General features: G+C 33.0%; 1 protein-coding gene across 2 annotated transcripts in view; it reads right to left on the reverse strand.

The window, feature by feature from the left end:
• The window catches only part of LOC140063125 (glycosylated lysosomal membrane protein A-like), a 31469-nt gene that overhangs the window by 17420 nt on the left and 1216 nt on the right, over positions 1-12833 (reverse strand). Inside the window, exons 2-7 of one of the 2 annotated variants that reach the window (XM_072109573.1) lie at positions 11232-11513; positions 10391-10579; positions 8749-8961; positions 7777-7887; positions 6151-6308; positions 332-4022 (exon numbers count right to left, since the gene is read on the reverse strand). In XM_072109573.1, coding sequence (XP_071965674.1) covers positions 3821-4022; positions 6151-6308; positions 7777-7887; positions 8749-8961; positions 10391-10579; positions 11232-11513 — 1155 coding nt within the window. In that variant the 3' untranslated portion in view covers positions 332-3820. Of the gene's footprint in view, positions 1-331; positions 4023-6150; positions 6309-7776; positions 7888-8748; positions 8962-10390; positions 10580-11231; positions 11514-12833 lie in introns of those variants that run through there. The other variant, XM_072109574.1, reaches the window with a different exon arrangement.

The raw sequence follows: 12833 nt of genomic DNA on the forward strand, positions 1-12833 counted from the left end.
AGAGTTATTATACTATTTTATTATATAAATGTTTACTACTGATTATTTCTTAAATTATTAAATAGAATATCAATTACAAAAATCATCCTTTAATGAAGAACGAACACATCAAAAAGTGTAAGAAATATTATATATTATATTTGATTTGGAATAACCTATAAAACCTGATGACTGTGAGAACAAGATAAGATTCATTTTATTCATTATTGAATCATATAATATTTAATGTTTCTTATTATTTTTTTCAGATTTTTTGTTCAACTTTAGAATAAAAATTGGGGTAATTGTTTCTTAAAGAGTTTTTATAAATCATATGACATGTGACAAATGGTGAAAAACCAGGTGTCGATAATAATGACAATGACTAGCTTGGATTAGTGCCATGTTCAACACATGAATATGAAATACAGGATATTACGTTAATATAACACCAGCCGGTACTGGGCTCGGAATAAAAATAACCCTGGCAATGTTTCAAAAAACTATTAGAAAGAAATCCTATTTTTGGATTAGCCTTGTAGTTTCAAATGAAAAGCTTTATAATAGATAACCATTACAACATTAATATTATTACATCACATTCTGATTAAAAAGATTTGTAAATTTTATTGTCGGAACATTTGATGGAGATTAAACATGTATTTACTGTATCCGGGTGACCCTGTTTACATTTTCCACTGTTTTTTGTAAACAATCCAGATATAAATTAAGACCTCATTCAGCCAATTTAAACTACTTAACTTATACAAACACGAGCGGTAACGGTATGAGCAGAAAACCGTGTAGCTTGTCCCACATAGAATCTGTCTCAATCCTGAGCGGGAACCACTCATCCGCTTTGCGTTGTTTGTAAATGGTCATAAGGAATAACATAGATTCTATATTTTTATTACTGTTATCACTATACAAACTAAAAACTCATACATTAAAACAATTTAAATTTCAGAACATCTTAGCCTGCTATTTATTTTATACCTAATAAAATCCCAGGAATTCCCTTGACTTGAATGCAGTTGAACTCTATATACATCCTTTCTTAATTAAATTTTAGATCATGAATTATGAAAAAGTTAAATCATACCACATTTATCTATCAAGGCTAACAAGCTGACTCCCAAAAGATTTATTTAGAAATATTTAGTAATCAAATTTGAGGAAAAGTGGGAAGTTATGAGAGGTATGGGGTAGTTGAAATTTAAATTCAAAATATTATTTCCACTTTGGAAGAAACGACCACATTATGAAAATGAAAAGGCCACATTATAGTATGGTACAGTGACTCGAACGCCAATGTTTAGTTTTCACGACGCTCCATGTGGCTATGCATCAATCGAAATGCGCATAGCTGCGTAAAAACATTGACGTTCGATTGGATTTGCCGTCGCCGGCCTGGAACAGGTGTGAAAAACTCTTTTATATGGATGACAAAAACATCAGATTCCGTTTAAAAAAGAAATCTTGCCTATTTATTGTCGAGATTAAAATAGTTTACAACATTTGTATTCACTTAAAAGCTGGAAAAAAAACCCTAGTTTAAGTTTCCTGCCTCAAATTAGCTGCAGTGACTAATAACATATAGTACAAGAGTGCAATATGTTAAAATATGGTATATGTCAATCATATCATACTAGAGTGTACTCCCATAGGTTTCTGATTTTCTTTATTACAACTGGGTTACATGTTCAGTGTTTTGGCAGCAGACATAGGGTCTGTATACTGACAATTCTTGTGGATTGTCATATTCAGCCAATTTCTGCATATCTTAACTATGATGTTGGATCAGATTTAGGTTTAAAATGTTGGAAGCTCAGAACACACATGAAATCACACAGTATGATTTGAAGAAGACATCATTTATATTTACAGTTTTTCACTATGATACTTAATTGAATTATATTTTGTTGTTCAAAATGCCTTGAAAGACAAAACTAATATGGGTATGTGCACACACTGCCACTGTTAAGCTGTCTACACTTAGTTTAACCAAAAAAAAGTGTGCCCAAATGTGGTAATGATATGCTTAAACATGGTAGTGATATGACATCACCATGTCCATATACAGTATGAGCACATAACATTTTTTTGTCACATAAAGTTTGTTAATGTAGACAGATCGAGCTTTACTAACGGTTAGCTATTATTGATATTATCGTGATATTATAACACAATTACTGGTATTATTTTACCTGTAATTTTATTTTTACACTGAAAGGAGTTTATTATTGAGGATTGATATTATTAAAGAAAAACAGAGGTCCAACTGCTAAATGTTAGTGTTCCCGATGTTGATAAACTATCCTGATTGACTAACCAGGATCACAGATTGGGCGTTCCGCTCAGACTGCAATTGGTAAGACCAATGTTTAACTGCACATAGTAAGTCTGCTAGTACAGCAATGATTAGTAAAGGGTGTTACAGACTGTACTGATACCCACCATGGTTGAAATCTCTTGTTTTCAATGTATAGTTAAATTCAACAAGACACAAATTTAGGCTTGTATGAAAAAAGATAGGACTACATCACAGGGATTCCATACGGTCAAATCATTTGTCAAAATTGAGTACACTTGGTGTTCCATATGAATCCATCTACACAAAAGACAACTTAATATAGATGCAGCGAAGCCAAACACCTCCAACCCACTTCTCATTACATTTACCATGTTTTACCACTTCTCGATACTAATGGCATTTTTGCATAGTTATTTATTTGATTATACATGTCACCATATTACACCTAAAAAGTAAATACCTCTCCCCAAATAAACGCTTCTGTCAAATAAACGCCTACTTTAAAAACCCTTCTGTGAACAGTTTATTAAAATATGGTATGTTATTTATGATTTAGTACCTTCATCATTTTTAATATTGAAAACAGTTTCAAGATAAGAGATCCAAATATCATACAAGATGACAAGTGTTAAACAAATGTAAAGAGCTTATTTAATCAATTCAAGTATTGACTTGCACATACAAATGTTGTTTCATATTTTACAAACATTTCAATAATATAAAATACAGTACTATTTATTTTTTTATTTTAGTTTTATTTTAGTTTACAGTACTCAATAAACCTTTTTTAAACTTAAATTCTTAAATATTTTTGTGAAAATTATTATGTCAATATTTTAGTTAAGTATCATTGATGTTTTAAAGTAAAACATCTTTAAAATATATATTTATAACACAAATTGTTATTATTATCAACCACAAAAATGAATTGCATTTTACAATACATATTAATATATCTTAAGTGTAAACAATAAGTTTATAAGAGAATGCCATACTAGGATGAAACAACACTACATTTACCAATGTACTCTGGGAAATATTGTGGTGATTAAATTTCAGATTAAGCAGAAAAACTCAAAATATGATAATGCAAGTTATGTATTTATATTAAAGAGATGTTTGTGGCCTTGTTTTTTGCAACTCCGGATTTGCCCTAAAATTTTCAACTGAAACTTAATTGAAAATAAGATTGATCAACTGATTCAATTTTGTGGACAGCTACATGCCCACTACACTCATGAACAAAATTGAGATTCATTATGCATTCAAGGATTATCAAAGTGTTTCTCATTGATAAATGCACTTAAGTGAAGTATTGTCACTTCATTCAAGGCTCAGCTATGTTCAAATATGCAATTGAGTCATTTTACAGAAATCATTTGTAGTGCTATTTTATAGTACTGTTTGCTACGACTGATAGTATACTATAGGCCTATATAGTACCTAAAGTAGTATTACGAATGCCCAAAAGATCCAACACCAAATTTGCAGGTTTGCACACTGGTTAAACAGGGCGAGCGAAACACATTAGTTTACACTAGTAGGTGTGGTAACAGCTGGATAACGAGACGAATTCATAGCTTTACTGATTTTCCATTTTCGTATACAGGTGAACATACCTCCTACTATGCAAATTACAACTGGAATGCCCAAGCCAGCAGAAATCACGATGATGACAAGTTGGGATAAGCTTTCAACTGGTGGCTCACCATATCCTATATTTACTGACCTAAGAATGAAATTTCAATTATAAATTTTCAAAGAATTTCTTTGTGATACAGGGTTTTGACCACTCAATGTGTGGGAAATTATTGTTTGATGCTTATTGTTGAATATATACATACATTATTTCTGGATAATTGTCGCTGCGATCTAACCACATGAATATGGAATGTAGGTATTTCAGATTTAATGTACAAAGTAAACATACCCTTTAAAGAAAGAGTGTTACTGAAGTCCATCATACAACACACTTTACACAAAGAGTATTCATAACTGGTCCCTCTGGGAGACCAGTCTTTGACTTCAGATGTTACCCAGTATAAATAAATAACTAATTCAAATAACATAAAGCGGACGTTACTTCTTCAGATATGTTTGTATTATTAGTTTCTCCACACATTTTAAAATAAAATATAAAAATTACAAATAAACAAGAAAAACATAAAAAATGTGCGGATGGAGGTCAAAATAAGTTGCGGAAAACTTTAAGTCGTGACCACCAGTAAAAAAAAATAAAAAATAACGAAGGTGTACAATAGCAGTCCGGCTTACATTAAAAATACAGAAGCTTAAATTGCTAAGACAATAGTACAATTACAAGATGAACAATATGATAAGGTATTCAATTCAATTAAGCAAAGAAGAAAGGAAACAAGAAGAACAAGAACAGGAGATTTAGCTGCCATATGCTGCGACCAAAGACTTTTTTAGGTTAGATTTGAACAAAGGTAGATTAGGAAGAGATTTTAATGAAATACTTAATAAATTCCATAATTTTGGACCATTATAAAAAATTGATTTTCTTCTTAAATGAAATGTATGCTTTTCAGATAAAATATTTGTTTTAGCAAATCTTGTATTGTAATTGTGAATATCAGGTTGTTGTTTAGGAAATAAAGAAATAATATGATTTGGTAAAGAGTGATTTTTTAAACGATACATAAAAATATAAGTTTGTAATTTGTGTAAATCAAATACATTAAGTATATTAAATTTATTAAATAAGTTTTTGGTGTGAGCTATTCTGGTTGACCCTGCACAAATCCTGATAGCACGTTTTTGTAGTTTAAAGACGTTGTCAATATTGGTTGTTTCAGGACTCGTCCAGGGACACAAGTAAAGAAATTTATCAATTGTGGTAGCTCAAGATATCCTTTTAACAGGGACGTGATGTACAAGTACCATAACTCTAAACGATGTAATGAGCTAGATGTGTACACCTGACGGACCCATAAAGTCCTTATCCGAAAAGAACATTTCTACCACCTCAACTATCGCTGAGTTAGTACTGTTACGGCTATGTTTTACGGCGCCCTGCCTTAACAAGTTCTGCCACTCCACTAAATTAACAGACATTTTTCAAACGTCATCAGTTTATGTATCAGAATGATACAGTTAAGATAGTTTAGGGTACTTTGTATGTGTTTTAGTTTCATTTTATATATATACCATTTTTTTTACCTTTTTGCATCTAATCTATTAGTCATTTCGGAACATTGGTTGCAAAGCTTCAAGTTGGTAGAGTAAACGAAGCATATATGAGGAAGTATTTAAATACAAGTTTAACATTGAAACTGTTATGAGTAAGCGGACATGGACATTGAATACCCCATATACATATATTCTAGATATCTGATTGGTTAAAACATGCGGGTATAATTTGATTTTCTTCAATGACTAAAAAAAGAGTTTGCCTCTGGCACTAAACTACAATATAGTTTAGTACCAGAGGAAAACTTTTTCAGCCCCTTGAAATAAGATTTTTTTCACAATTTGAATAATTGCAAGCAAACAGGTATTTTAAATAGGATGTACATTCATAACTTCCTAGCTAAATAAAATCATAGTTTGATGACCTAGCAAAGTAAACTAAGACCTGGGAGTTTTCTGGACCTACACCCTTGAGAATGTTTGACAATGGTGAACCTGAGGCAGGGATGTAGAAACCGATATGGCAAATTGGATACGCTTTGATACTTATTTGCAACAAACAAGCAGTCATTCTGGTCAATACAGTTGTACCATACTGTACTATGCAGTAGTGATGATGAAACCATGGTTACTACAAGCAAGATATATTGCAGTTAGTTTTTAGTTTAGCTCTAGCATCTGTAACATCCTTAATTCATACTTACCAACTGGTATAATTAGTATTTTTATAAAATTTGTCCTTTGTTGTTCCAAAGCTGATATTAACTGCTGAAAGCTTGACATGTGAAATGTCAAAAAAGGCACGAATGATGCTTCGATTTGGAATTTTATCACTGTATTGTATTACGTTACTTTCATGGCACTGAAAAAATAAAAATAAATTTCATTGTATTTGTAAACATGGTGGTTATACAGCTTGCCTACTAATGTTGGATTAAAATCATATCTGACTCTTCCTCAATTATTTAGAGTATTTTGTTTGAATGTTTTTCCTGTGAACGTGTGTGTGTACGTGTTTGTCCTGTGGGCACATTATGTTATAAATTGGGACCCGTTGTATTGCCATAATCTAAATGTGAATGACAAACTATCACTTGTATTAAATATATACACAGTGTTTTATTCAAGATATGACAATTACCATCCATTGGAATATTGTATCTATTGTAATGGTAATAACCAAGAACTATATAACACAAGAATCTCCTATTCGTCGAAAGGGGAAATATTTTGATAGGCATTTTGAAAGAATAGAGCTAATGGGTGGTGCCATTTTGAGTCATGGAATAGTGCAACCTCAATTGTTAGAACGGTAAGAGCTTTTTATGTACTGTATAGGAGATAATATGCATCCAGGACTTTTCGAAAAAGGGATGTTCCACCCCCGGGATGTTCCACCCCCGGGATGTTCCGCCCCCGGGATGTTCCGCCCCCGGGATGTTCCGCCCCGGGATGTTCCGCCCCCCGGGATGTTCCGCCCCCGGGATGTTCCGCCCCCGGGATGCCCCCCCCCCGGATGTTCCGCCCCCCGGATGTTCCGCCCCCGGGATGTTCCGCCCCCGGGATGTTCCGCCCCCGGGATGTTCCTCCCCCGGGATGTTCCACTCCCGGGATGTTCCACCCCTGGGATGTTCCACCCCTGGGATGTTCCACCCCTGGGATGCAAGTGCAAGTTATTTAAAGACAATTCTTTGTTTTATGTTCTTTGGTAACAGAAACAGTATCAAGAAAACATGAATAAGAATTGCTTAAATAATTCAAAGGTTTATGTTTATGTTCAATTGTTGTATCAAATTTCTTATTTAAATACAATAAGCAAAAAAATGTCACAAAAACCTCATCATGCATTATTGCATAAAAAGAAATTAATTACGCAAAACGTGAAGAAAGAATAGATTATAATAGAGAAAGTGCAAGAGGAAGTTATTAGTAATTAAAGGTTATTCATGGACAAAATGATTTTTTATGATACATCTCAGATATTCTTTAATGCTAATAAGCAAAACAAAACTTGTGATGCTGTGAAAACCTGGGACAGACAGTACTATTGATAGTAAGAAAGGGCAACATTTCCATCCATTCCATTAAGCCTCACACAGTATAAGACTTTTGAATTTAAAGCTCTGTCTACAGTACCAAACTTTATGTGAAAAATAAATGTGATGTGCCCATGGACAGGATTATGTCATACCCCTACCATATTTGGGGACATCACATTTTTTGTCAAACTAGTTTGATAGTGTAGACAGAGCTTTAGTTGGAAAAAAAGTGTGATGTGCTCAAATGTGGTTGACAATTTAGTTAAAATAAAAATTAAATATATAACCTACCTGCAATGCATCGCTCAAAGAGTGTTTAGCATCTGAATACACTACAGGTTTCCATTGAGAATAACTACCTAAAAGAGATTTGGAAGATGCTGGCGCTACAAAATTCATTATCTGAAATAAAAAAAGTTCTGAAAAATTATTAGTAATCAATACACTATTGAAATCATAATATGATTTAGTCACAGTGTTAATTTAGTGTTATATATAGTACATAGTACATTACATGTGGTTAGTATCTATACCTAAGACATCAAATATTCAGACCTCTCAACTCTCCCGCTATTGGTGGGAGTCTCCTGATATTTTGTGTTATCTCCAGCTAAAATATTAATTTATCCCGATATTTTGGATGAACATATTAAAAAATATCCTGATAATGCCAATAATCTCCCGATATTTTGTGTGATATTCTCAACATTTTCCGACTTTGGTACCCCATGAAATACTCATGTTTAAATATCATACAGTAGATGCCAATATCTTTTCTATGTTTTAACAACAACCTAATTACTTTAAAGTAATTTTCAAAATAAAATATGAGCGCCTTCTATAGTATGGGCATGCTTTCCGAAATTCTCCCAGTATTTCATTTTTTCAATTTGGGAGGTCTGAATAATGATTAAACTGTTGAATCAGGGCTTTGATCATTATTTGTAGTGATGGCAACATTTAAGAGACTCTTGCAAGACTTGTTGGAGTTGCCAACTATTGATGGATTGATGACAGATGATAGAAAGGCCATTAAATATCTTTATCTTGTCAAATCCAAAACACAGTTTTCTGAAAACTATCGTTGCTTATTCTTTTCTTTTAAAGATTAAAACCTTAGCTATTTTTGACAATAACTTTTATCAATTTGTTTTTTTAACATTTATATTTTATTGTTTCAAATTTACTATTGGTATTTTAAATAGTTGGTTTTAAATATAAAATAAAGAATATCTCAATACCTTAGCGTGCGTTCATACTTACAGAAAATATTGCAGGCGTATATTCATCATCTATAGACTTTTTTACATGAAGTTCTGCTGCTTTATCACTGACCATTAATACTTCAACAGCATAACGCGAGTTTAGGAAATGTGATGGAAAGTTTTTTATAGAAAAATCAAACTGTGTTGTATTTTCTGTATATTGCATATGAGGTAAAGCAGTAGCACGACCAGTTTCGTTGTATGCTCTCACCTACAAAAACAAAAGTAGCATATTTTAAAATACAAGAACATTTAAAAATGAAAAGAATATTGAAAGAACATTGACTTTCATAGCAGCAATAAAAACTTATTGAAGATTACAGAAACTTTCCCTGTAATTTTTGACAATTTCTCAAAATAAATGCATACAGGTATTTATATATATATACATATACACTTGCACTGATGAAGGGCTAGTGTTGCCCGAAAGCTCTGCTAACTTTTCTGGCTGTTTACTTTATCGTTTTGATTTAGCTTTTCGCTTTTTATTTTTGTATCTCCATTGAGATCCAGCCACTGATACCCACAGCATTGTCATTTTTTTCAGTAATTTGCCTTTGGATTTTTATATATATATATATATATATATATATATATATATTACTTTTAAAACATTAAACCAGGTCATTCCATGTCATGATAGTATTCATTTGGAAATAAATGCAGTTTTTGACATTAAATTAGATTGAAAAAAGGTCAGCTGCTGTTCTTTTGAATGCCCTTTTAAACTCAATCAGAATAGCAAATCATTTGCCACATTCAAACTTTTCAAGTTGTACATGCATTTATATATACTGGGCCAATGGAATTATGTCCTATCTGAAGAATGAGTAAATGTAAAAATCATCTTGTCTAAGGACACAAAAAAGGCAGCACAGACCATCTTTCATCCTGTCTGCATGATAAAAACCTTGATTTCTATCTAATAAAGAAACAAGTGTATTTATGCATACTGGGCCAACTGCATAACATCCCTCTTGATGGATGAGGCAATGTGAAAAACATTTTGAATGAGCACACAAAAAAAGGCAGCACAGACCGTCTTGCATCCTGCCAGTTCAATTTCTTACCATTCTGCTGTTAGTATATCTCATGATAAAAACATGATTTATAATTTTCTAATTGATTTAAATTTCTAAATACTGTATATATATATATATATATATATACAGTATATATATATATATATATACAGTATTTAGAAATTTAAATCAATTATAAAATTATAAATCATGATGAGGGCGTATTAATTTGATATCTGGTGCGCGTGCGTACAACTGAGGACAAGTTGTGTTCCAACCGTACCACGCCGAGAATGTTAAAGGGTCGTTATCCGATCGAGTTAAAGAACAATACCATGTAAGCCCCAGTGGTCTAATGGTTAGGGCAACTGCATATCAAGCAGACGGTCCGAGTTCGAGTCTCGGTTGGGGCGACTTTTTCTCATTCTCACAGATTTCCTCATCTTTATCGTTTCAAAAATTAATTAAATAATTTTCAGTGTATCACCGGGCGGTTTGGAATTTATTTCTATGCCTGTTGTGTGTATATATATATATAAACACAACAGGCATAGAAATAAATTCCAAACCGCCCGGTGATACACTGTATATATATAGATAATAAACGTTTTATCTCACCTTAACAGATAGAGTTGAGTTTGTTTTCTTATACTTTCTAATACTCTGGAATGTTCCACTACATGTTTTGGAATCTATTGTATCATTGAAATTTAGCCAATTGATGCTGTCTAATGGGGTTATCATTGTCACATTGCTATTTGGATTTGATACATCTGCTGTATCCTTTGTATCATTAAATTCTATAAGCTGAAAAAGAAATTAAAACACGCATAAAGATCTACTATATTATTTTTACATGAATAGTTAAAGTAAGGAAATTGAAAATAAAGTTTTAATATGGATATATTTTAATGCCTATTGTAAACTGTCAATTATTTTTAATATTTGGTGAACGATGAGCAAGCCTACATGTATCTGTTGAGTAGCATAAATAAGTAACAAAATGTTTTAAGGTTTCAATTTTTGTGGGAAATACAGCACTCAAAGGCTCTGACCTGTAAATGACACTGTAAATGTCAAAAATTAAGGATTTTTTTTTTTGCAGAATTTTGAGGTTTCAATTGTTGTTCTCCTAGAATTTTCATCACACACACAAATTATATACAAACCAATAGTGGTGACAGTAGTCTGTGAGTGCCACTTACCTGGATAAACCAAAAATAGCCCATGTGCTCGCCAGAGAGAGGGTTTAGATGCGGAAAGTCAAAGTTCCTAGAACACCCTTGTACCAGTAACTATAATGGACTAGTCCACAACCACAACCTCATGTGGGAACATACAACAGTCATCATTTCATATATCCTCCCTCTAGACAGCATGAGCTATTGTCGGTTTATTCAGGTAAGCTAGGCACAAAATAGAAGCTTCTATTCTAATCAATTATTAATAATAGTATCACCTTTGTAACAAGCATTGCCATTGAATAAGTTGGTACAGATGTGAATTCAATGGACTTAGAAACATCTTCTTCAACTAGCAACTTCTTCCAATTAACCATCAACTGAGATTTATGATCAGTGACCGCTAAAAGAATTGTTGGACCACCTACAGATGACCAAAGGTAGTGGACTGTGTCATTGTCCCCAACAGCAACAACATGAGCAAGGTTGAAGGTGTTACTGCTTTCATTTTTCCCTTCACATTCTGGTATGTCACAGTCTTCATTATAAGTGATAGATAACTTTGATTTAAAAAAATCAAATCAACAATTAATTTTATAAAAAGTTCACTGTGTTCTGATTTGTGTGTTTGTGGGGTGTGGGGTCACTCTAAAAAATATTGATACAGGGAGGTGCCGCATTTCTGAGGTATATTTTCATGGACCTGGTAGAACAAGTGTGGGAAAATACAGGGGAGGTGAAGCGTTTATGGGGATTATTTTTTAGGATTTGGTTACGTAATACAATTTTTACAAGGAATTTTAGGTATACTGGATGCTAAGCCCATTGCTTGAGGGGTCCTAACTTTGAATCAATGAAAACCAGTCAGCAGCGTTATTGCAAACCCCATTGCAAATGGCTCCCCTTCGCCGAGAACCAGTACAAATATTGCTTTCGCTCTGGCATGGCTTTTTTTCTGTCATCTTAGTATTTTACAGTAAAACAGATAGCACAATTGCTTCATTAATGTCTGCTGCATCTATTTGGTTTGTATGCAAGCCAATCAACTAAGATTTAGTGTTATTACTGTATATCTAGGCTCATGGATAAACCTTACTCGGCCAGGACATTTTACAAAATGAGCACTTTAATCTATTGAGGCCTATTTCTAACTAATGGATTTCCTTTAGTTTATGATATCGGTCCTGTTAAAATCAACTTCCGGCATTTTGTATGGCGCACCACAAGAGCTATACTGTTGATTATCAGTCATTTTTTTTTGGAGCGGGATGCATGGGGGCGGGATATACATTTTCCTTGTTTATATAGATTCAATCGATATTTTTTATTATCAATAATTAAATTATTAATTTTTTTATTTTACAGGTCGCGGAGAAGGATCTGTCTTTCAAAATGGCAATTTCTAAACACATTTAAATATTATTAAAATTAGGCATATAGGCCTAATATGTTAACTCTATTTATTTACGCCGTGGCTAAAGATACGGTACCATATCCCAACTTCCGTCTACTAAAGGTACGGTAAAATTGCATTACGTCATAATCAGCTGGTACGTGTGTGACGTCATCGTATAAGAACTTTGGATTTTTTTTTCACATCTGAATGCCTATCGACGGCGCCAGGCTTTATTGATGTGTGCCCGGTGCGCTGATGATTCTGTGACTCAGCCTCGGGGCTAGACCTAGCAATGTTGAATCCAGAATCGTCGATGCACTCAATCTCAAATATTATTTCATTATACAACATTATACACTACAGCAGAAATATGTTGATAGCCGAATTAGAAGTAAAGGAATGAATTATAATTCAATGTTGGAAATTGTGTTGCGTCAAAGAATATATATTCTTTGGTTGCGTCTAACTCATTCGTCCATAGTTA

The sequence above is a fragment of the Antedon mediterranea genome, chromosome 11 (assembly GCF_964355755.1).
Source record: "Antedon mediterranea chromosome 11, ecAntMedi1.1, whole genome shotgun sequence".
In the NCBI taxonomy this organism is placed as follows: domain Eukaryota; kingdom Metazoa; phylum Echinodermata; class Crinoidea; order Comatulida; family Antedonidae; genus Antedon; species Antedon mediterranea.